Source organism: Lolium rigidum, chromosome 5 (assembly GCF_022539505.1).
Source record: "Lolium rigidum isolate FL_2022 chromosome 5, APGP_CSIRO_Lrig_0.1, whole genome shotgun sequence".
Taxonomy (NCBI): domain Eukaryota; kingdom Viridiplantae; phylum Streptophyta; class Magnoliopsida; order Poales; family Poaceae; genus Lolium; species Lolium rigidum.
Genome location: NC_061512.1, coordinates 106,765,953 through 106,790,619, shown reverse-complemented (window position 1 = coordinate 106,790,619; position 24,667 = coordinate 106,765,953). Strand labels below are relative to the sequence as shown.

Genomic DNA, 24,667 nt, shown 5'->3' with positions numbered 1-24,667 from the left:
TATATTTTCAAAATGTTAGTCTTTGATGCCCAGATCACCGCATGCATTTGCGCGATAAAGCCTCTCCCTCAATATGCTCATGGGGGGTGGGGGGCTTTATGAAGCAAATTGGACCGAAACTCTGCTTCGAGGGTGACCACTCCACATTTGACCTATTGGTTAGATCATCTTTAGCAGACCCCTCAAAATGGTCAACCTCGTATTTTGCAGGTCGGTTTAAAGGTTTGGGGAAATTTTAGGCTAGACTGACACCTCAAAATGGTCAAACCTATAAAAAAATTTGCAGGCCAACTTGTATACGAGCCCGCGATCCTCACATATGATGTTTAAGAAGTGTTTTTACAGGCCGGACTGTATACGGTTAACGCGCTAGCGATTGGGAAAATTCACCTCGTGCGAAAACATTTCACCAGTAGACTCGCCGGAGTTCGGCCAAATTTCGGTGAAACTCCCACGTAATCCGGCTGAAGATCGGCAAAAATAGACGGGTGGGAGCTAGAATTGGATGTCGATTGAATTAATTAGTGAGGAACAGGGCATGACGGGGCTCGCGTGTCGGGGCAAGCCTAGGTGGCGCTGGGAGGCGGCATGCGGAGGGCGCAAGGCAGGTGGCGCAGATGGTGGTGGTTGCAAGAGGAAGAAGAAGTTGAAGAAAAAAATTGGAAGATGCATGAATATGCTATTTTACAGATCTCTTTTGCGGGCTCTCGTCTCCAGAGGCTTTTTCCCGTCCTCGAACCGCAAATTTTTCAGCCTGAGCGTTCTGCTAGAGTTGCTCTTAGACCCGGAGGAGCATGGTAGACCTTTTTTTTTTGTCTAAGCCATTACACTAGATTAGATTACTACGAGTACAGTTGATCGATAAAAGAGGACAACACTGAGCATCACCCATGATACTCCCGTGCGCCTGGTCACACTGAGCATCACGCTAGACAGAGGCCATCACGTACACTACGGGTGTGTTTGGTAGCCTGGGGCTACTCAGATTCTCTATCTCTGCTCAACTATGCTGACATTAGCTATGCTGAGTTAAGATTTTTGCCTTTGTTTGATAGGCCGGGTGTGTTGAGAGTTGCTGAGTAGAGAAACTGTTTGGTACTCATGTATGACTAGAGCCGGGCCATACAAAAATAAAAAGCAATCAGGTCCCTAACTACAAAACACAAAAGCAATCGGGTCCCTGTGGAGGCCATGGCGGCCGTGGCTGCAGGTCGTCGACGGCGGCGCGAGGCCGTGGAGGCGGCGCGAGTCTACGGCGGCGCACGAGGCCGTGGCTGGAGGTCGTCAACGGCGGCGCGAGGCTGTGGACGATGGGCGCGCGGCCGTTGATGGCGGCGCGAGGCCGTGGCGGCGCACGAGGCCGTGTCTGGAGGTTGTCGAGGGCGGCGCGGGGCCATGGACGATGCTCGAGGGCGGCGTGGCCATGGACGATGCTCGAGGGCGGCGCGAGGCTGCGGAGGCGGCGCGAGGCCGCGCACGACGCGCGGGGCCGTCGACGGCGCGCAAGGTCGTGGACGGCGCGTGATGTCGTGGCGGCTGGACGAGAGGCCGTGGAGGCGGCGCGAGGCCGCGGCGGCGCACGAGGCCGTGGCGGCGACGCGAGGCTGTGACTAGTGGCGGAGTATGGAGCAGCGCAGGTGGAGGTGATGAGGACGAGGCGGTCGTGGCTGGAGAGAGGAGATGCGGGCCGCAGGGGGTGAATTGCGTGCGGGATGGGGTCTGGGGGGTACTCGGGCCACTGCTACAGTACTCTGCGGGATTAGCTCATCCCGGATGAGCAGCGAAGCTCGATTCGGGCTTCGCTCTTCATCCCGGCTCTGGGCAGTTTTTCGTATCCCTTCGGCAGTGTGGAGATGGGAAGAGCCGGTCTAACAAACACCGGATGCTCTCAAAATCTTGGTTGAGAGGAGAGTTTCTGAGTAGCCCGGGCTACCAAACACACCCTACATCTTGTTGCTGCACAATCTTCACACAATACCACGTGTTGTTTCTCGCTGAATTTCGGCCTGGTAAGGAATAGAAGAGACGCATGGGCAGGTTTGGCAATAAGAGCATCTCCACCGGCGTCCAGCCCATTAGCAATTTTGAGGCCGAGAGCGAAAATGAGCTTGCACCGGCGCGCCCCATAAGGCGCCGGTCAATTTTGGATCCCAATAGAATCGCCGACAACCCCGTGCCGGCCCCTTCGCCAAAGGCGCGAATCGGGCGCGCCGGCGCCTCGCGAGACTGAAATTTTTGGGCTTGGGAGCCGCCTGTCAGCCACACATCCCAAAAGTCGACGCCAGCGGGGAGTGGCGGGGCCGACGCGTCAGCGGCTCATTCAATTTTAACCTAACCGTCGCCTACCTCGCGACGGGAGTTATTGGGGCGCAGCGGCGGTGCAATTTCCGCAGACGCGCAGCAAACCGTCCCGTCGCGGCGCCTTGCTCTTCGAGCCGCCGTTAATGAGCGCCACCGCTCCTCCGCTCCCCCGCCTCCCTCCGGCCTATAAAAAGGGCCGCCTCTCATCGTTCCTCTCAAACACAAACCCTAGCGCCTCTCTCCCCAACCCTAGCCGCCACCATCTGAAAAGACGACGCCATGTCTGGTCGAGGTCGCGGCCGTGGTCGTGGTCGTGGCCGCGGCAGAGGTGCACGCACGCCATCGCATGCGACGCTGTCGTCTTCATTGTCGGAGATGGACGAGGAGGGGCCCGTGTTGTTCGAGTTCGTCCTCGTCCTCAAGGGCGACCCACGCGGCATCTAGAGGTTGCCGAACACCTTCGCCGACTTCGTCGCCGGCAACGATCGCCCGAGCACGCTGCATCTGCGGGAGGATTCGTGCGGCTACTACCGGTGGATCGTGGACGTGATCTACGACGCGCGCGGCAATATGTACCTCCACATCGGCTGGGAGAAGTTCGCGCGCCACCACAGCCTCCAAGCTGGCTTCGTGCTTGTGTTCTCCTACTTTGGCGGCAGGGACATGAGCGTCAAGGTCTTCGACGAGACGCGTTGCCGCTGGAACTACCACGTCGATAGCGTCGAGGAGGACAACGACTGACGAGTGTTGTTTCGTCGCAGCGAATATCGGCTCGCATGTTTTGGATATTCTTCCTCAAAAGAACCAACAGGGGAACCCTCGCCAGCTGGATTTTCTAGTTTGGGTGACTGTGTGTGTCCTCGAGTGTTCTTTCTTGGCAGCGAACACACGAAACCTGCGATGACCGGCCTAGTTAGGTTTAGTTTTTTTGCAATGTCTTATATTTATGTCAATCATGGTTCAAACTATGTATTAGTTTGTGGAAAACCATGTTCCAAACTATATCTTCATGTAAACCATATTTCCAATTATGTATTAGTTTGTAGAATAAAATGTTTCTTATTCAATTTTCTATGCCTTTATTTATGATTTTAATTCAAAACATCTATTGAGACCTCCGTTTTGGGGGCGCCGGTGTGGAAACAGCTCCCCCAATGGAGGATGCAGTGCTAGCGCATCTCAAACGGAGGTGCCGGTGGCCCTGCCGGCGCCTATTTGGGGCTACCGGTGAAGATGATCTAACACCCACATCCATGATTCAGATCCGCCTTCCCGAACCTAGCCATGGCTTGTCCACCGGCCGAATAGGTCACAACACCGTCGAGGCTGGCTGCTAGAGGTGAACCGTCTCTTTGAATTGCCCGAGTGTGACCATAAGGTGTTATTTTGTGTCAATTAATATTCAGATGCATCCAAAAATGTGTTATTTATTAATTAATAACATTTGTTTGGAAACATGTAACTAAGAGGCGGTACCTGTCACAACCTATGCTAAGCTTAGAGAAGACAAAATGCCGAACATTTTATCTGGGGCAACTTTATGGTCACACGAACCTTGCAAACGGCAGGTGGAAAATAATCTAGAGCAACTTTATTTCTCTCACACCTCATTCGAAGACAATGGAAACAGGGTAAGTCAAAGATCACCAAAAAATTGCTTTCTTACAAACAAATATTTCTGTGAGTGGAGGGGGAATCAATTTCCTTTATCTCATTTATAAGCTTTATTGAGAAACCGGATCTCTAGATATACAAGCCTGGTAGCCAGCAGAACATTACACCTTTGCTATGATACAAATCTCACTAGAAACCTGGAGGTACAAGATTCACAGAAAAACTTTACAGAGAAGGAATTACTTGCTGTGGTTCTGGGAACGGCACCAAAGGGCAGCACAAGTGCATCCTGTAGCGTGGTGGTTTTCGCTCTATGTCATATGGTTATCTTCAACGATGCCGTCTACGGTGAACCACGTGAGCAGATGTAATTTAACTTGAATTATCTATATTGCACCACTCTGTAATTAAGAATCAGATCCTCTGGCTTCTTCCAAATATATGTTCGCACCGTCGCTAAACTCATCTCAGGCGACAGGACCTGCTGCATAGAGTATACTTTAGCACAACTGCACAAGACACACACTATATAGCAACTTGCTCTCAAACATAGAACATAATGTGGGCTTCTTCCGTTAAATACATAGCAGGAATTAGTCTTACCTTTTAGTCCATTAACATACATTTATCATACTGCCTTAATACAGCTACTAAAATATAAATTTACAAATCAATGATAAGATGTTGAAAACATCAAACCAAGGTTGTATAAATGCCTCTATGAGGAATAAAATTAGAACTTGTAATTTGTAACATTGATCTCCAATGATAAAGTTCCAGAATATATCATACTCCCTCCCATCCCAAAATAACTTGCTCAACTTTGTCTAGAAAAGGTTGAGCAAGTTATTCTAGGACAGAGGGAGTATTATTTATTCATCTATGTGGTTAATCTGGAACAGCATACTGGCATACTTTAAGTTAATGCAAAAAAAAATGACTGGGGGCGTTATAAATTAAGCTCATAACCAGAAATATATACAGTTAGTTACTTTAGACTAAACCATTCCTTAAATTAGACTGCAAATGAAATAACACATGCAAGATATTAAAAATGAATCCACATTAGGGAGCTATTATTGGAGAAAGACGATGGGTAAAACATGAATTCTCTGGATAATATTGATGCATTTCATCTGTTGAAACATAGGCACTTATAGTAAATATATTTGACGTAAACCTGCAGAAAAAGGGGTATTTTCCCTTTTCCTACCACAGGTCGAACTGTACAAGTACATCTAAAGGAGAACAAAAGTACTAGATGTGCAAATACTTGCCTGGTTGTTGCACAATATCTCAACAGAAGGTTTTAGTTTTTGCCATGACTTTAGTCCAAGCCTTGAAGAACTATCTAGCGTCGTGAGTTGTGATGGACCAGAGGTCAAACCCATGCCAAATGTGCTGTCAGGACTTCCATCCAACGGTTTCTCGAGGACGAGCTTCTCAACCACATAGTTAGCAACCTGTACATAGTGAGAAAATTAATAGAGAACATAAAATAAAATGATACATAACAATAGCAATAACATGTTCATAATATGTAACTGTGGTATCCAGTCATATTATGAATATTTGTATGATTCAGATCTAGATTCTGAAAAATAGCCAGTTAGACGCCTATTATGTACGTAGTTATTTCACACAAAAATAGAACTAAATAAATAGAAAAACCTAGTTAATTGTCTCCCCGGATAAAAAGGCTTAGCTATTTCCACGCTTCTCCCCACACGTATGTAGCTGATTAACATATGTTTGTTATATGGGTCGCGAAAAGCTGCTTCCATTCGTCATCACATGCACATTTTTTTATCAAGATGAATTCGCCATTTGCAACTCAGAATCTTTCATTTGTTCTACAGAACCGAATTCAAGAACATCTTACTTTGAGAACCCGCAGTATCCGTGGAGCACTGAGTTTCCCTTGTGTAATGTTTGGTGCAGGCGAGCCTTCAGCCGCATGCAAATAAAAGCCACACCTATTTTAAGAAGGGAAACTGCGTCAGGGAAAATTTTACCCCAATACACTAATATCAAAATAATATATGCAGAAAGCATTATATTTAAATTTCCATTTGCTCTTTTCCTTCTTTTCAGTCAACAGTAAAATCATAACAGCTTGAGTTCAAGGATGAATAATGACTCAACAGTAAAAGTATAACATCTTTAGAGTCTTGAAACTCCTCATCACAGCTAAATGGGAAAAAAAAATATATATATATATATACGAAAACATGCTGCAACTGATGGGTTCGAGGTCATAGAAAAATGGCTTGACAACAAACTTTGAATAAATAAAAGTTAAGCAAAATCACGTAATCTGGGCAATATGCAATAAAGTGTTTTCCCTTCTAAAATGCTTTGCTATTCTATTCCCGAGGGTAACTGATATCCATGGATAGCAAACATGGTTCAACGATATAAACAAAACATATCATCTCAGGATAATAAGAATTTAAGACGAATAATTACTTTGTATTCTCTTTTGGAAACCGACTGTTCTCGGCACAGTCCACACACCACCACGGGAGATCGTCCTCAGTTCCATCCAAATCAGTAATTCTCTTTCTCCAAGGTCCTCCACTAGAACTTTCTGTGATAATTGATGGAGGTGAAACCGTCGAGAACTCAAACGAAGGAAGCACATTGTTTGCATGGTTCTCGGCTCCATCATCCACCTCAGATCTTGGATGGGGTGAACTTTTCAATGATACATCTTTCCCTATTGAACCGTCACCATTTGACAAGCTATGTGGACCAGGTTTCGGCCTTCGTTTACTCCAGTGAACTAACAAACCACGAAGAGTCTCATGAGCCAAATTAATCTGCACAATTTGTGGGAACAATTGTTCAGAAGATGACATTGGGTACACTACAGGCAGAATATCACTTCTAGTGGCAACCAGATTTTGGCAAAGTGAAATTCTTCAATACTAAAAATATTATCAACCTTTCTATTGAGACATAAGGACATAGCTAAGCTATTGGTTGAAAAATATTAAACGATGAGTTGCATAATGATATGTTTTTGTGCAAACCTTAAGATCTTCCTGTGCTCCAGTAACATTCAAGTCAACTGCATATATTTCTGCAGAGAAGCATTGTGGAGTATCCAGGTGGACAGACAAACATCCCAATCGAGCGTCCATGGTAAACCACGCAGGTATGCTAACCTAAAATAAAGAAGCATGTTATGTTGTATGGTTATATGCAGAACCTTTTTTACACAATACAGAAATCATGATTTTAACAGTAATACCATCTCAAATAACTCCTTTTTTTTATCCTCAAAAGAAACCTGCACAAGCAAAATGAAGTGGCTTAGCATTCTAACAAACACCCAGTTTATCCAAAAGGATCCAGTAAGAACCGTGAATTTCTCAAACTGGGACACGAACTAGCGATGCTACCAGTTCTTAAAATTTTCATATCCATGAAAAAAAGTTCAATCAAGACATCAAGAGGGGACAGAAACCTTGCCAAAGTCTTCAATAACAGCTCCTCGAGTAATCTCCCATAATTTGACCGAACCAACAGTATCCTGTAAAATAGGATCAATGTGGATGATGTGACTTGTTGCATTTGATAACAGCAGAGATAATTTGTTGCATTTGATAACAGCAGAGGTAATTTGAAATTATCTTATAATCACCTTTGTCAGGACATGCCTTCTATTATTCATGATCTCATGTTGAACTATTGCTGGAACTCCAGGAATAGTGAAAGATGGCTCTTTGTATACAGGTACCTAAAGTGGGTTAGAAAATAAAACTTAGTAACATGTAGCAAAAGATAACTGAGTAAAAAAAATGTGACTAATCAGGCAATAAGAATAGGTATAGTGTTGAGTAGAACAATGACATATGAATCATGAGCACATAACAGAAGACTCCAAGGAAAATAAAAGAACTTTGGATAGTGCTTGACCTAGCCTAAAAAATTTAGAAGTAAAATAGCCAATAAAAATGCCCCGATATTACGTCACCAAAAAAGCATGGTGGGCTACATGGAAAATTAACTTACCCCTCTGTCCCTATTTAGGACTTTAGGTAGCGCACACATTTTTCGAGGTTTAAGTTAAGCCATCGATTTTACCAAGAAAACATGAGTCATTTGCTATGCATGTTATACCATTGAATTTGTATTCATTGAAGTTTTTAATGGTATAATTTTTATAACACGTAAGACATGTAATATAGGTTAAATTAATGGTCAAAGTTTAGACACACAAGTGCCACATGCAATGGGACAGAGGGAGTAAGATAAGTTATGGTTACAAACTTGCCACTGCAGAATCCCATAGATCTATAATTTGTCTTCAAAAGTTACTTTTTACCACTTTCCTTCCAAAGTGAGTGTACATAGTTAATTTCTATGTACACAACTAGATCATCTGCTACAGCAGGTGGAACTATCACCACAGATAGCATGCCTTGCAAATAGTGAGTTATTATGACCCATCTAAGAACTGTGAAGTCATTGCTCAGATCAGAACACGGTCTCTTTGATAAAGCAAGAAAAGATGTCAGGCTTACAGGTGCTGATCCTTCTAAAGAAGCTCTTGCCCTTGAGAATGACAAATTCCCAGCTAAGAACGAGCCACCCTTTTGAAAAACTTTTTGTGGTGTCTGCCCTTCAGCTGGCCATCCATAAACAGAAGAATCAGTTGTTGCAACCCATATTGTATCATCTTGCAAGGACAACTGTAGGATTGGGTGTTCATTTGTGCACAGTAACACACTCTCTCGTGTGGACAGATCTGTCAAGTATACCTGTAACAACAGTAACCAGAAGTTAAGAACTTATAACTAGATCCATTATTCATACAAAATGAGATTGTTTTACTCACAGACTGATCTCTGCCACCGCTATAAACATGACCAAATGAAGGGGTGGTTGCAAGCGCCCAAACTGAATCAGTATGAACAGCATAAGAATGCACACAGCGTTGCTGTCCTAGATCCCATAGTCTGCAAAGTATGAACATATGTAGACAAGATCCAGAATTATTCGCAGCATGATAACATGTGATTATTCCTGGCATCATGACCAGATACAGAAAATATGAGCTGTGTATTTACCTTATCATTGAATCAGATGAGCCTGATAGACAATACCTGTAAAAATATGTTACACCCAGGGTTAACGTGCTTCAAACTTCCAACGAAAATAAAAAGGTATCAACGAAGTTCCACAAAGCCTGAAGGTATTCTCTTGTGTCAATCAACACCGTATTTTAGGACTTGTGGCGAAAATCAGTATTTAACCATTGGAAACCACATGTTACTTCTAAATATGATACTCGGCTGCCACAATCAAAGCACCCACATTCTGTTGAGTTACTACGCCATATGAGTTCACGTCGTCAACTATAACATGTGATTGGGGAAGAGAGTAACTAGGCCTGCTGATACTGGGTTTTGAGAAACCATACCATAGTTCTATCCTCAAACTAGGGTTTTTTGGGGTAGTGGGATTGCCTGACTATGAAAACAGTCCATTGCCTGACTAGGATGGCAAGCAGGATGATGACTCTGGCGATCAATGTCATGCACACAGACTCAACCCATTTACTGTAACTTAACACACTGTATGCTTATTGCAACAAAAAGATGATTGAGAGAGATGTTTTCTCCAAAATATAAAGGGCTTGTTGTTCACCGCAACTTAGCAAACTAATGCTGGACCAGGAACCGAACATATAGATTTGCCGTAATATTGTAAGGAGTGCACCATGGATGATAAATTTATGGTCTATAGGTAGATTGGCCATGATATTTGTAAATAGTGCACTATATAATTCACCTTTGAAGCATCTAACGTCATGAACTCATGATAACCACTCAGTGCACTCAATGTATTGAAATGTGTATCAGGGCAAATCCCAACAAAAATATTAGCACCACTGACCCACTGCTCTTTCATTTATGACAAATGTAGAAAGTCAAACTACACTGTACATTAAACTTGGTAAACCAAGTACTACTATATGAAGTAAAATCTGCCAGTTAGGGACACATGCCAACTTACAAATACAAACTACATCAGCATACGTAAAAGTAACTATGGGAAGTTGAAACATAAGCTATACATTATTATGGCAGCAGTCAGCACAAGAAGCTACGATAGATTCATATGACAGTATGAAGTACCGTAACAATATGAATGAATGTCAATTCAAGTTCTACAGGATCCTGTTAAGGAGACGGAATAGCGTATCTTATATGAATCTATGAGAGCACTTAATGATGCCTAAACACAAACCTTCCCGTGGAATCAATAAGCAAAGCCCTGATATTGTCAGTGTGCCCTCTCAATTTCATGTTTTTTGAACCTGTCCTAGGATCCCAAACACGAACAACCTATATCAAACCAGTAGAAGTCTATAAGAAAAGGTCCAAATAAGAGTGCAGTTAACGAGTTTCGTACTTGCTCTAAAAATGAAGGGTGTAATACCTTTTCAGTACCACCAGAGACAAGCAAGGTTCCTGTATCATTCATAGCCAGTGCATAAACTGAATCCTTGTGACCTTTGGCAGCAATTGGACTGTACCCATGTGGTTTCCCGTTGGTGGAAGCAATGTTGCCACTAGAATTTACATTGCACAAGGTTGACAAAGCAGGTCCAGAATTTCCATTAGGAATCTCGTCCTCTTTTGCATCTACAGATTTGGTTACAGGAGCAAGAGCAGCATCAAGATCCCATATGAAGACCTCACCACCAAGGCCACCAGAGGCTACGATATTGCTCTACAGTAAGAAGGCGCGAAAAGCATGTCAAATATGTCAGATAAAAAACTAATAGTTCGAAGAGAATCATAGGTCTGAGAATATACATTCTTTTCAGCTGCAGCAAGACAGATCACATAATCAGAATGCTGGCGGAGGGTCTTGGTACAAGCACCATCTGATAAGCAATTCCACACCTGTGAAAATTCTGAGAATATAAAGCATGTAGATCTGACAATGAATATTTGAGAACAAGGACCGCTGAAACAACAAACCTTTATAGTGGTGTCTGAGGAACATGAAACAAGATTTTCGCCAACAAGAATGGCATCATTAACCTGCATAATAAAGGTGTCAGCATGAACAACAGGCAGTAGTCCAGCAGTAATCAAGAGAATCCTCAAATGAAAGCAGAAATAAGGGGTTTCATTTCCATGAAGGATGTATTTCTCCATCTGCTGACAGAATACACTGCCTAACTTTCATGTGGACCAAGAAAGGATCATAAAACATACAGAAGTCTTCTGTCAACTTATCTTGTTTTATGCGAATACAAGTAAGAAAGAATTTAACATATGTGGCAAAGGTTTAAAGCCTTGGCCCCCCTCCCAACTATTGTCCTGATTAAGGGTGTGCAAAAAGTGAAACCGGCAGTTAGTACTTAGTTCATTTTCTTTCACATTTTCAATATCATCTCCAGAAGTGTATAAAATTTTGAACTAGCCCAAACCGGCCAAACCGTGTTTGCATAGGCTTAGTCCTGATAACCTCCCAACCCTTACTAGGATACACAAAATTCGGACTTAAACAGCACAATTAAGAAATACAAAAAGGGAAAAGAACATAGAACATACAGAAATGAATAGAATGTACCAAACTAATAATATGTTATCAAGAATAATAATAATAAACTAATAATCGATCAGTATATTGCCCCTAAAAAGAAAATATCACATGATTTAACGTTCATACTGAAACCTCAGAAAGGATGTGAAAACCGATAAGATATATCTTGGAAGTTTCAACTAATAAAATTAAAAACATAGGCTCATTATCAATTTAAGTAAAGAGACTATCACTATTTCAAAATACAAATTAAGCTGGAACAGGGACCAAGGAAAACATACCCAATCAACATGTGACTCAAAAGTTGCTGAAAAGTTTGCATCCCCATTTTGGTATTCCCATCTCTTCAAGGTACCATCACGACTCCCAGTAAAGAGATAATCACTTGTACCAGAAGCAGAACCGTTCAGGTATGACAAGCAGTTGATCCCAGCACAATGCTGAAAAACAAACAGAAGGAAATGCGTGAGGACTTTTTCTGGAACAGGAATTGTGTCAAGCTTACCGAAGTACCTAAGAGCAACTAGATCCAACAAATTGAACTGACAACAGTAGTTTGTTACAATGCGGCGCTGACCTTTTTATTATCAGCATCGTTGAGCACATACGTAAAACGCTTCTCCTTTCTTGGTCGAGTTGAACCAGCTGCGTTTCCAGCACTCCCGACACGATGCATTGAAAGGTGGGTATGTATCGAGAACTGGAGTAGCTTCACATACAAACCAATGACAGATCATTTCGAATTAAAGATGGGTGAATATATCAAGTCAAGCTGCACATATTTGATAAAGAATTTGAGAACGCATAATTTCCAATATGCTAATAAAGTTCCGCGGTAGAGTAGGTTGACATAACACCCACGGGAACACGTTGGGCAATTTTTGAGCTAGAGATGATACTGCATCTAGGAAAACTTAAAGTTGAGTAGCAAAAACTAGAAGTTACTCAAACAAGCTCACTAAATTACCACTATAATAAGAATCAAACAACATAACAAGTTTCTTTCGGGTCGTACAGAAAATGCCAAAACTGGAAGCGCCACTGGACATATAACCCGAAGTTAACTTGATCAATCCAAGGTAAGATACTCTGACCCCTAATTTTTTTGTCAAGGCCAAATAATTCCTAGATTTTTCCAACTGAAAACTTAATGATTCCACATGTAGCAGAACAAGTGGACACAATACCGATGTGCACCACGGCGCTAGTCAGGTAACACCAGTACTTAGCAGTTAGCACGCAGGTAGGAGAGCGCATAGGCGTCCACCTTTAGGAACACTGATAAACCACCATCCAGGGGTAGCTAAACAGGGGGCATGGGGTCCAGTGAAAATAACATCTGGAAACAATCTATCACTGGTGCAATTGTTCAGGATCTCAAAAGCAGCAATTAGTTCACGGACCGAAATACATGTGCGGTTAGCGCGACCTCGACAGTCCTGCCTACGGGGATTGGGGTCAACTGAGACCGATCTCGAGAAAAGGGATCTGGCTGGATTCGATTGCTCACGGGCAGGAGCAAAACGCGCAACAATCCGATGAAGCTAGGGCTTCCTTACCAGTAAAAGGAATCGAGTGCCGGCGCCAGTCCAGGAGCGGCGGACGGGATCGGCGGCGGAAGATCACGAGGCAGCCGAGCCCCGCGGCATGCGGGAGAAGGCGGCGGGGGAGGAGAGGGGGCTCGGGGTGGGGTTTCGGCGGCGAGAGACCCTGGGACGGCCCCGCCGGGTTTGGGAGCGGAAGCTGGGGCCGCTCGATCTGGTTCGGGGAGATTGGGGTTGAGGTGGGGAGGAGTACGGCGGGGTTTTGGGCGGCGGGCGGCGGCGCCCGGTGGCGGTTGTCGCGGCGAGGGGAGGGGCGCGACGGGGGGCGGAGCGAGGTGGAGGTGGAGGTGGAGGTGGAGGAGGACGAGGAGGAGAAGGAAGGCAGGTGGGTCAATAGGTGTCGTGTGCTTCGGCTTGGAAGGGCCGGGCCGGCCCTTGGAAATGGGCTGGGTAGAATGTTCTACGATCCTGGGTGGGTTCAGTGGGCCGGAACGGGCCGGTACGCGGTAAATAAGAAATATACATCCGCCACTTAACCACGCGTATAGCCCCATAAAAAAACTTAACCACCCTCAGAATTCTCGTTACTCCCACCGTTCTAAAACAAAAAGGCACTCCTTTTAAAATTGAACTGTTATAAGCTGAAATATGGATATAATTATCAAAATCTATCAAAAAATTGGCATGAGTACATGTACATCCTTTATGAAAATGCATTTCATAGCCTATTAGCTTCTATAGTAGATGGTGATATATTTTTTATATATATTTGATCAGTCTAGAAAACGTTGAACTACTAAAAAAGATGGCAGTCTTTTGAAATGCCAGTTAGTTATAAATTAATAGTGATATGCGAAAAGGCGAGGAACAATTACCGCAAACTACACATACGACATTTTCCGTGCGATATGCATACGGTGCATGTATCCAACCCTTCACATAACGGAAGTGTTGTGCACACGACAAATCCACCCGACTTTTTGGATTTGGCGTAATACATCCAAGGCCCATATGCAACGTCGTATGCAAATCGGATAGAATGTATCGTACGCATAGCAGCACTCTTCACACAACTACTAGAAGCACATCAAACCACTGGATGCATCATCGGACACACATTGGACTCCTTTACGAGGTGTGTTTTTGGCAACAATGTGTTCATGGATTTTAAGTTCTCACTGATTTTGCCTGCAGCTTGTGTGGATTTTTTATAAAATAATATGCACGATTAGCCAATTTATGTAAGTCCAGTCTTCTATCTTATGCAGGGAAGTTTGAACAAAAACTCGAAATGCAGAAGATGAAACTGAATGGGACTGCTTCGAGATATAGGACACTTGAATACTTGATGTAATTTGCCCAATATCTTGGTTGGACTTTCGAAGTTGGAAGGACTTTGTATTGGAGAGGCACCTGCTTTTTATGTTGTGTCCTCGGACACTTCATCCTCAACAAATTTTCATTTCGAGCTAAAAATCTCCGGGGTGTTAAACCACTTTGAATGATCATATAGGGTTTCGCAAACGAAAAGTAGCGCTTGAATGCTCAAATCACACAAAAACTCAGTGTCGACAACAAAACCACACGAAAATTCGATTTTACACAACTGTAACGCGCCGCGCTAGCTAAAGAATCGTTCCGGCACGCACGCACGCACACAGATTCTGCTGGATCGACCAAGCGACGTCACCCACCGCGCTGCTGCCGCCGCCTCCTGGCCACGGCCACCGCGAACGCGAGCAGGATCACGGCGGGGGCGACCGCCATGCCCAGCGGGAACCTGCCGCGCCGCCTGCCCCTCCGCCGCCCTCTCCCGGCTCCTCGTCGCCTGCCAGTGCCACGGCCTCCCGCACCGTTGTCCGATTCACTGCCTGTACCTGATTCGTTGCTGTTCTCTGGCTCACTAGGCGGCGATGGAAGCGGTTTCTCTTGGAGCTTTGGTTCTGGTTTCTCTGCCGGTGGATCGACCGGCGGTGGCTGCTGTACAGGTGGCGGTTCCACCGGCGGTGGCTGCTCTACCGGTGGTGGGTCGACCGGTGGTGGATCCTCGGCGGGTGTTTCCACCGGCGGCGGCTCTTCAACCGGTGGTGGGTCGACTGGCGGCAGAACCTCGGCGGGTGGTTCCACCGGCGGCGGCGGTGGCTCCTCCGCGGGTGCTTCAACCACAGGCGGTGGCGTCGGTGGCTCTGGCTCCTCCGCGGGTGTTTCAACCACAGGCGGCGGCGGCGGTGGCGACGGTGGTTCTGGCTCCTCGGCGGGTGTTTCGGCGACAGGCGGTGGCGACGGTGGTTCTGGCTCCTCGGCGGGTGTTTCGGCGACAGGCGGCGGCTTGGGCTCCTCGACGGCGGCCGGTGGCGCCTCGAACGGCTGGTCGAACTCGACGTCGCACGGGATGTCGACCGGCGGGTTCGTCACGTCGTCGGCCGGTGGGTCAGGCACGAGCACTTCTATCGGCGTCTCCACCGGCAGCTCCGTGTACACCGGGACCTCGAACACGACGTCGCACTCGATGTCCACCACCGGGGGCTCCTCAACCTCCACTGGCGTCTCCACCGGCACCTCCGTGACCACGGGATCCGGCCCCTGTACCTCCACCAGCGTCTCCACCGGCACGTCCCGCGGCGGCTCGGGCTCCTGTATCTCCACGTGCGTCTCCACCGGCACGTCGTGAGGCGGCTCGGGCTCGGGCTCCGACTCGGACGACTCGACGTCGACCCAGTCCTCGTGCTCCAGCTCCAGGCTCGATGCGTCGTCGAGCTCGACCTCCGTCGCGTCCGACGAAGCATACTCCCAGTCCGTGCTCTCGACGTCAACGCGCGCCTCCCCGTCGTCCTCCTCGGGCGGCGCCTGCTGCCGCAGCTTGGGCATGATGACGACCAGCAGCTCGTCGTCCTCCTCGAACCCGACGGTGATCCGGCCCACCTCGACGCCGGGCGGCACGTCGAACGTGCGGCGGAACCCTTCCACCGTCCGCCGGTGCGCCACACGCAGCCGCCTCCCGGTCGCCGCGGCCTCCACCGCGAGCCCACCACCATAGTCCTTCCTCGCGCCCACCACGACGCCGATCTCCCTGCCGCCGTCGCCGACGCGGACATCGATCTCATCCTTGCCATACCCTGCACACACGCATACGTAATTACCAACCCACGCGTACATGCTGGCATATCAACAGCCGGCCGGTAATGACGGTGCAGCAACCAACGTATGCCGAAGACGTGCTAGCTTACCGGGGAGGTGTGCGAGGACGAGGAAGGCGGCGTCGGTCTCGGTGGTGGTGAAGTCGAAGTCCTCGCCGGGGACGGCCGGCCGGGTCTCTTGCACGGCGAGGTCGAGGTCCATGGCCTGCCTCGTCCTCGTACCGTGTGTGCACCATCTGTCGCGCACGCGATGCGGTATGGTTTCGTGTTGCTACAACAATCGCAAGCGCGCGCGTGTGGATGCTCTGGACGGGGAAAGGACGACAGGTAGTAGTATACTAGGGTAGGGGCCACAACCTTCGGTTGCACGTATGGCATTACTACTTTGCAACATGGGTTTGGTTTTGGACCAGATGCTTTACACTACACTTTGGGCAATGAAACCGGGTGAGAATAAATTATGGTACATGTGAGACAGAATTATTCTTCCCCTTATACAAAGATTGAGTACATGTCATAGTTTTTATAGACACAATAGTAAATTTTCCAAGAGGTCTCTTACTAGAAATCCTATGAAATTGTAATATAGGAAAGCAATTCAAAAGAATTTCTGGGAGTTCAATCCTTTAAATCAAATGGCATCTATAGGGAAATTTTCTATAGGTAGGATAAGAACCCTACAGAATTCTTTTGAAGATCCTTTGAATCAAACGTGCCCTGATTAATGAGGAAGAATTGACGGTACAAGTGGTTTGGAAGATAGACGAGGAGAACAATAAACTCGAAAAAAACATGCCATGGTATTCGGCGAAACTTTTTTTGCCACCATGACTTGGGGTTCGTTTGGAAGAATTGTGTTCCTTGGTTAAATTTGGTAAGGAACAATTTTTGCACCCTAATTTGGGTGCAATTTTTTGGTCGGTCAGTTTCACGCTGAGCATAGGCTTGAGAGAAAATATGCGGTGAGAACCAACTTTCGGCAGAAAATGGTGGGAATGCTGTAAAATTTATGTTAAAAAGACCCCACAACCAAAAAAATGATATGCATATGCATGTAAAATTCTAAGTTTATCAACTCAAAACAATTTAAATGGTGCAAAAAAATCCAATGTGTATACTAGCAAAAGTAAACACTACAATTCATTGCTGATTTTGTATGTGTTGAAGTTTAAATTTTCTATGCGTTTGGAACATAACCTTCCTGACATACTACAGTTTTTGGTTAATATTTTTGGAATAATTAAATACGTTTTTTACTGGATACTTATCTAGGATGATTTTGGTTTACTGTGACGCCTTGGCCCAAGGATATTAAAAGAATTGATAGTATTATCTGCACTAACAAGATATATCTATTTTTCAGTAGAACCTCTCAGAAGTGTGTTTGGCAAGAAAGTTTCTTAGGGCACAAGTGAGGATAAATTGCAATGGAAAGACTTGTTGATATGTGCGGCTAGTCTAGACTCTAGAGCATAGAGGGCATCCAAGAGTAACTACTGCCAATCAGGCCATCATGGTTACACCGGTTGTGCAGGTCAGGAGCACGGATATGTGGGACATGTGCCAACACTAGACACATGCATGCATATCAACAGGGGGCATTCTTGATTGTGTGTTCACCGACCAAGATATTGGTCTTCTACGGGGGTGTATGTGACATCTGGTGCATGGCCTAATTCATATTGCGCATGGTAACAAGATGCATCTCCTTTTCTAAAAGTAACTTCTCCATATAACACTATCTTTTCATGGAACATGCCTTAGAGAAAGTCGTTAACATGAAATTAATTTTGTGCATCTTTGAGCGGCTCTGTTTTGGCAAGGCTAAAGAGGTAGGGGAGAGTACAAGCACATTTTTGGATGCGAAATTGGCGCACTGACGTTTAAATATCTATGAATCCCTATTCATTATAGGAAGCTCCTTAATAAACAATTGAAATCGGTAGAGGACCGCTTTGAACAAAAGCTTGGTAGTTGTATAGGTAACATGCTCTCATTTGGGGCTCGTCTAGTCCTAATTAATCCCGTCTTGACAAGCCTACCTACGTTTCTATTGTATTTCTTTGAAACACAAAAATGGTGAAGGAAAATATTAGAATTTTTCATATCTCGTTTCTTTTGGCAAAGTGGCAATCTGGAAAAAAATCGCTTAACAGAATGGAATATTATAGTCGACCAAAGGACATACAGGTTTAGGTATTGAGGTACTTGATAAAATAATAAGTGTTTTATCACCAAATGCTTTTTTTAATTACTTAATGAACAAGGAGTGTGGCAAGAGCTGCTACATAATAGGTCAAAAAACATTATCTTAAGTACAATCCAACATGACATATTCACCTTTTTGGAAAGGACTTATGGTGTCAAAGATGAGTTTTTTAATTGAAGCTTATTTTTCATTGATAGCTTGAAATTTTGCACTTTTCTACTCAGGTTTTTAAGTATACTATTACCCATATTATCATTCATTTCATGCTCCACCTAGCTACACCTATTCCTATTTTGCGTACATACGAGTTCTTGTTTAGTTTCATATGAGATTCGCATATTTAGTAGTTTTAGTAAGATTTATTATGTTTTTCTTGTTTTTGACATGTATATAGGTGTTATGGACAATCATGGAGAAAGGGAGGGAAAAGGGACCAAGAGGATACAATGTGGGAGAATTACAAGCACCAGACTTAGCAATATGAGCAATATGAGGTGTGAGAAAAGTGCTTTTCTCAACATCTTATATTTAAGATCTAAGGCCATGGTGTTTTAGCCCTCGTCCACACTAGTTCAACGAGCCGAAGAAACACCTAAATCGGGGTCCGGATGAAGAAATGACGAGCAAAATACAAAAGCATGTGCGAGTTTAGCGACCATCGGTACAGGCAGACCACGTCTGTACGGTCCATCCGTAATGGGCTCCGCTGGCTTCGTTTCGTCAAACGGAACAACATTTGTGAAGGCCCGATGGGCATATTCGGCCCCGAGCTCCGTAGGTTCGTTAAACCGACCTCCAGCGCCTATATAAAGAGGGGAGGAGCCAAGGATCCCTGCCGCCATGATACGTTGCAAACGTATCTATAATTTTTGATACGCCATGCTTGTTTTACACCAATTTCTATATGTTTCATTTACACTTCGTGGCACTTTTATGCATTTTTCGGTACTAACCTATTGACAAGATGCCACAGTGCCAGTTCATGTTTTTGTTGTTTTTGTATTTCAGAAAAGTTGTACAGGAATTATTCTCGAAATTGGACGAAACAAAAGCCAAACCTCCGATTTTTCCCGACACGAAGACGGAGTCCAGAGAAGAGACGGAGGAGACCACATAGTGAATGTGTGCTACCTTAAAACCTTCAAAAATTATTACTTGTTTTGTGTTTTGTTTTAGCTCATGAGGAAGTGTTGAATGTGTTATCATCTCTTTCATGTTTATTATGGCTTCACACCTTGTCAACACCCAGATTTTTAAGTCCAGATGCCTATTATGCCATACATCGCAATCCCAGGAATATTGTTGTTGCGAGGCATAACAGTCGATATCATAAGTCATCATTCATTACAAACCATAGTCGTCTTACAAATTCAGATCACATGATCCATATTACACAAATAGTTGATCTAATGATCAACGAACACAATACATAGCGGAAGCGTAATAGAAGGGGACTATCTAGTCCACAGGCCAACGCTTGACGTCAGAAGAATCCTAGTTGTCGTAGGCGTCCTGCTGGTCGTCACCTTGGTATAGTTGCTCCTCTTCATAGTCTGGTCATTTGAATAGCCAGGGACACAGCCGTGAGTACTTTAAGTACTCGCAAACTAATACTAGTGTAAGTACCATTAATTCTAGTAAGGGGTGCTAAGCTCTAGTTTAATTTGCATAAAGCCAGTTTTAGTTCACAAATATTTGATAAAGACTCTTCATGTGCTAACTAACTCAAGTGGGAACATTAGTGTCACTCCCACAACTCAGTTGGTTTTCAAGTCAAGTCACCCTTCAATTCATCAACCATTTTCAAGAAATATCTGACCCCAGAAACAGTATGGCCTTTCCAACCGTCCGTAACCGTGACACGGCTATTCGAATAGGTTTACACTCTGCAGAGGTTGCACACTTGTGCCACAACATTTGATTTCATCCGTCGGGATAACCCCGAATCATCGTAACTCAGTACGCGGATCATCAACCATAACCTTTCACTTACATACCCTAGTATAGGTACCTCTCCCCATGAGCTTGGCCTCCCAGTGAAGACCAACTGTCAACCTGGGAACTGCACAGGGCTTGGCCGTACAATTCACCTCATTTCACATCATTTCTCATACAACGGAGGCAGCCTCGGCATAACCCCTATGATGCTTATTTAGAGGGAACCCATACTAAGATGTATAAATTTCCATTTAAGCCCTACCCATAATCAGGTATTGTGGGGGTACTCAAAAATTGGAAAGGTATCGCATCCAAACCAATATCAGTTTTAATCAAAATCCACCATGTCCTTCAAGTCATACTCACCTTCAAAGATCTTTCAATGGAATGACTCATCATTCCAAAGTTTTCAAATTTATTTCAAGTCACATGTTCCCATCTAGAGTAGTCAATTTTAGTTATTAGCACTAGCACTAATCATGAGGGGTGCTATCTTGCTTGGCCATCTTTGAGGCTAACTTTGCTACTCTAGTATCACTCTAAACTTAGACCAAAGTTAACTATAAAAGTAACTTCTTAGTAAACCAAGTAAAAACTTGTAAGGTAAAAACTTGGGATGGGATTATGGTAAGTAAGGTAAGATTAATGGTGCCTTGCCCCAAAGGGCTTTGCACTTGCAAGAATATTAGCTTGCCTTGAGTGGGGTAGTGATCAAAGTTCTCTTCCTCCTCTTCTTGGTAGAAGCCTTCTTCCTCTTGGTATTCTCCGGTACTAGCGTCTAAAAACGAATACGAGATACAATCATCCAACAAGGTTCAAGAGCTATACTAAGCACACCATGGCTTCACACAAACTATTCTATTATCATGGCACACATAACATATTAGTTGCATTTTGTTTTCTTTCTTTAAGAAAAATAATTTCCTCTCATTACATATGTAAATGATAGTTTCCATTTAGTTCTTTGAGGAAATAATTTCCTCTAATTGAATCTTCTTAAGATTTAATTTCCTCTCAGAATCATGTATGAATCTATGTTGACCAAGGTCAACCATTCATCATCATCATTTGGGAAAATAATTTAAATGAGGTAGAATACCTCATACCATTTAGCAATACCACTAATGATTTAATATCACCAAGTATTTCAATGTGAGAGTAATTAGACCAGGGTCTCAACCTCACATGAAAGTACTTGGGACAAGAATTAAATGAAGCAAAACACCTCATATGATTTATATAATAGTTTTGGACAATATCATTTTACTAAAATAGCCATATAGTCCTTTATTTAAACTAGGCCATGATCACTCAAAGTAACCATGACACATTTCTGCAGAAACAATTAGTGTAAGTGAAATGTGAGCTATGAGAGTTGAAATCAACTTAATATCATTTTTGGTTGATTTTTAATAATTATTTGAATGTGCAAAAGTCCCCGACTTGTTCTTTTTGTCACATTATTTCTACAATGAATCTCACAGTGAGACCAGTGGGGTTATGTAGATCTTTTTCTTAGCTTTCCAACAATATAAAATTCACCAAATTTGGTTGGTCCAATTTGAATTTATGCAATTTTGAAGATGGAGCCAGTATTGAATTTGAATTAAACAGAAATTCGAGATTTGAATAGGTGGGCCGCGCGGGAAAACTAAACGGGCCGTTTTCAAATTAAACAGACAGTCCAGCCCACCACGCGTCCACGCACGCGTGGGCTGCCTGACAGGGTTGGGTCTGCCTGTCAGCGGCTCATCTAACCCGAATCGGTACTGGGCGTTCTGAGACGCACGATTAGATCGCGATCCAACGGACCACGTCCATCGCCGTCGACGGCGAGATCAGGCTACTGGCGCGGCGGCGCTAGGGGGTCGGAGAGCTCACCGTGGCTCCAGCGGCGGTGGGCAGTATGCTCGACGAAGTGGTGGACGACGGCGAAGCTCCAGGTAGTAGTGGCGCGTACTGGGGCGGCTCCAATCGACGGCGATGTTCCACGGCGGCGCACGGCAGTGAGGTGGAAATTGAGCGGCGGCGGTGGCTAATCGAGGCAGTGGAGTAACGGAGGAGGTCGAGGGAGAAGAGAGGAGTGCCGCGGTGTGAAGAAATCGACGAATGGTGGCCTCCTTTTATAGGCGCGGAGGTGGCCGTGGGTGCTGCGGCGAACTCGACCACGGTGCGGCTTCTCCGGTGGTCTATCGAGCTAGGCAAGGGCGGCGTACTGTTCTGCACATCTTGGCGAGCCTATGGGCGGCGCTAGCTAGCTCAGGCGGTGCCTAACACGGTCGGGCTGTCACGAGTTCTGGCGCGCCCGAGGCGGGGTTTCGTCCTCGTCTCCGGTGGCGGCGAGCACGGGTCCATGTCGAGCGAGTGTCTGGCGGCGTCGCGTTGTCACAGTGAAGCTCAACGTGCGAAAAGGGGGTCCAGGCGATGCGCGAGGTGGCCAGGCGACAGGTGGCCAGTGGGTGCCCGTGGGCGCGCGCGCGACGCCATCGGCATGGCCTGGCCGCCATGGGCGCGAGCTGGTCTGGCGTCTGTCGGCCTATTCTCCGGCAGTGGCGTGTGTAGGCGGTTGCAGTAGGGCGAGGTGGCGAGAAATGGCACGGTGGCCGTGGCTGGTGAGGGAAGGAGAGAGGAGAGGCATGCCATGTTGAACATGGCCGGCATGGCCATGGCCATGCCATGTATAGCTCCTCTCTTAGGGTTCCTATGCCAAGGTTTGATGGAGAGGGGACCAAGGGACAGGTAGAGGCTAAGTGGTGCAGTTAGGGTTAGGCAAACACTATTTAGAATAGTGTTTAGGATTTGATCATATTTGAAAATCCAAATTTGTGTCAAATTTGTTCTATGTAATGTAGTTCAAAATTTGAAATTGAGTTGTTTGGATGAGTTGCAAATGACCAGAGACACACATTGGTGGTGGTGGCATTGCAAAAATAAAAGAAAAGCAAAAATTGCAAAATGTGAGATTGTTGAATTTGTTAAAAAGTCTCAATTTTGCATGAGCATAGTTTTTGATCCAGGGTGAATTTGATATGGTGGTCTTTACAAAAGTTGTTCACCTTTATGTGAACTTGGATGAGGTGCAAAGAATTGGATTTGTTTGGTTTGAAAATCTTGAAATCCAGGGGCTCAAAGTAGTGACCAGATTGTAAATGGCAGAATTGACCATTATTAGATGTGATCACATTTTGAGTTCAAACTTGATTTGATTTGAGTTTCTTTGATTCCAAGAGTGTTAATAAGTGTTTAGTAACATAATACAACTAATGGTTAAATTCAAATTGGTCTAAGGTAAGGATTTGCAAAAATGGCGTAAACCATATGTGAGGGTTTTAGGGTTTTTCCTATTTTATTTATTTTCTTTTTCTTTGATTTGAATTGTGATCTTTTCTTGATCCATTTAGGGTTTTAGGGTTTAGCACATAAGCATAATAACAATCATCATGGCATATCACTCAATAATGCACAAGTCCTATGCATAGCACTATATGCAAATAAAAGTTTTTGTTGGTTCCAAATTTTGCACAATTGAATTCTTCTTCTTCCTTTATTTGAAATTTGGGATGTTACAAACACTTCCCCTTACAAAATATCTCGTCCCGAGATCTGAAAGAAAATTAGGTACTAAAGAGATTTGGGTACTCCTTCTTCATATAGTCTTCTCGCTCCCAAGTGGCTTCATCTTCGGTATGGTTGCTCCATTGTATCTTCAGAAACTTGATACTCCGGGTGCGGGTGGTTCTGAAAGCTTCCTCCAGTATGTGAATCGGCACTTTGCGATACGTCAAGTCCTTGTTGATATCCACCGATCTGTGATCGATGTTCTTGAAAACTTCGGTCTTCTCGGGCACTTCTAGACACTTCCGGAGTAATGAGATGTGAAACACGTCATGCACAGCCGACATTTCTTCCGGTAGTTCCAGTTGATAGGAGACTTCTCCTCGGCGACTCAGAACTTTGAAGGGTCCGACATACCGGGGTTCAAGCTTTCCTTTCAGCTGGAATCTCTGCATTCCTTTAAGGGGGGGGGGTACTTTGAGATAGACAAAATCTCCGATCTCGAAGGTCATCTCTCGATGTCTCTTGTCGGCGTAACTCTTCTGTCTGGATTGTGCAGTCTTGAGGTATTCGCGGATCTTGTGCAGCTTTTCTTCGGCTTCTCGAAGAACATCTGGTCCAAAGACTTGGCTCTCTCCGACTTCCGACCAATTCAGAGGGGTACGACACTTCCTTCCGTACAGGGCTTCAAAGGGGGCCATTTGTAGGCTGGCTTGGTAACTGTTGTTGTACGAGAATTCTGCGTAAGGCAGGCAATCTTCCCACTTAGATCTGATACGTCTCCGACGTATCGATAA

The 24,667-nt window shown here is 44.9% G+C and overlaps 2 protein-coding genes across 4 annotated transcripts; both read right to left on the bottom strand.

Annotated features, from left to right (window-relative positions):
* Window positions 1-3,870: 3,870 nt before the first annotated feature.
* On the bottom strand, window positions 3,871-13,174 carry LOC124651619 (WD repeat-containing protein 48-like). 3 transcript variants are annotated; one of them, XM_047190667.1, is made up of 18 exons: window positions 13,047-13,174; window positions 12,065-12,196; window positions 11,769-11,927; window positions 10,917-10,979; window positions 10,749-10,838; window positions 10,369-10,662; window positions 10,177-10,274; window positions 8,994-9,029; window positions 8,762-8,882; window positions 8,448-8,684; window positions 7,565-7,660; window positions 7,388-7,453; window positions 7,172-7,210; window positions 6,951-7,085; window positions 6,385-6,737; window positions 5,798-5,891; window positions 5,193-5,378; window positions 3,871-4,399 (listed from the first exon to the last, which is right to left on the bottom strand). In XM_047190667.1, exons 2-18 carry the CDS (start codon window positions 12,161-12,163, stop codon window positions 4,298-4,300), a joined length of 2,268 nt encoding a protein of 755 aa, XP_047046623.1. In that variant the 5' UTR covers window positions 12,164-12,196; window positions 13,047-13,174; the 3' UTR covers window positions 3,871-4,297. The 3 variants fall into 3 exon arrangements, with proteins under 3 accessions (XP_047046623.1, XP_047046625.1, XP_047046624.1); XM_047190669.1 differs by having other exon boundaries at window positions 3,871-4,396; XM_047190668.1 differs by having other exon boundaries at window positions 12,065-12,187; window positions 13,047-13,170.
* Window positions 13,175-14,717: 1,543 nt separating this feature from the next.
* Window positions 14,718-16,370, bottom strand: LOC124656230 (repetitive proline-rich cell wall protein 2-like). The gene is made up of 2 exons (XM_047195011.1): window positions 16,259-16,370; window positions 14,718-16,147 (listed from the first exon to the last, which is right to left on the bottom strand). Exons 1-2 carry the CDS (start codon window positions 16,368-16,370, stop codon window positions 14,718-14,720), a joined length of 1,542 nt encoding a protein of 513 aa, XP_047050967.1.
* Window positions 16,371-24,667: the final 8,297 nt, after the last annotated feature.

Excerpts from the sequence above, each read along its gene's own strand:
- LOC124656230 (XM_047195011.1), bottom strand. The coding sequence starts at position 16,370 with ATGGACCTCGACCTCGCCGTGCAAGAGACCCGGCCGGCCGTCCCCGGC. Across the intron at positions 16,148-16,258 it reads CGTCCTCGCACACCTCCCCG|GGTATGGCAAGGATGAGATC; the intron begins GTAAGCTAGCAC and ends GCGTGTGTGCAG.
- LOC124651619 (XM_047190667.1), bottom strand. The coding sequence starts at position 12,163 with ATGCATCGTGTCGGGAGTGCTGGAAACGCAGCTGGTTCAACTCGACCA. Across the intron at positions 7,211-7,387 it reads TTATTGAAGACTTTGGCAAG|GTTTCTTTTGAGGATAAAAA; the intron begins GTTTCTGTCCCC and ends TTGCTTGTGCAG. Across the intron at positions 5,379-5,797 it reads GGATACTGCGGGTTCTCAAA|GTTGCTAACTATGTGGTTGA; the intron begins GTAAGATGTTCT and ends CACTATGTACAG.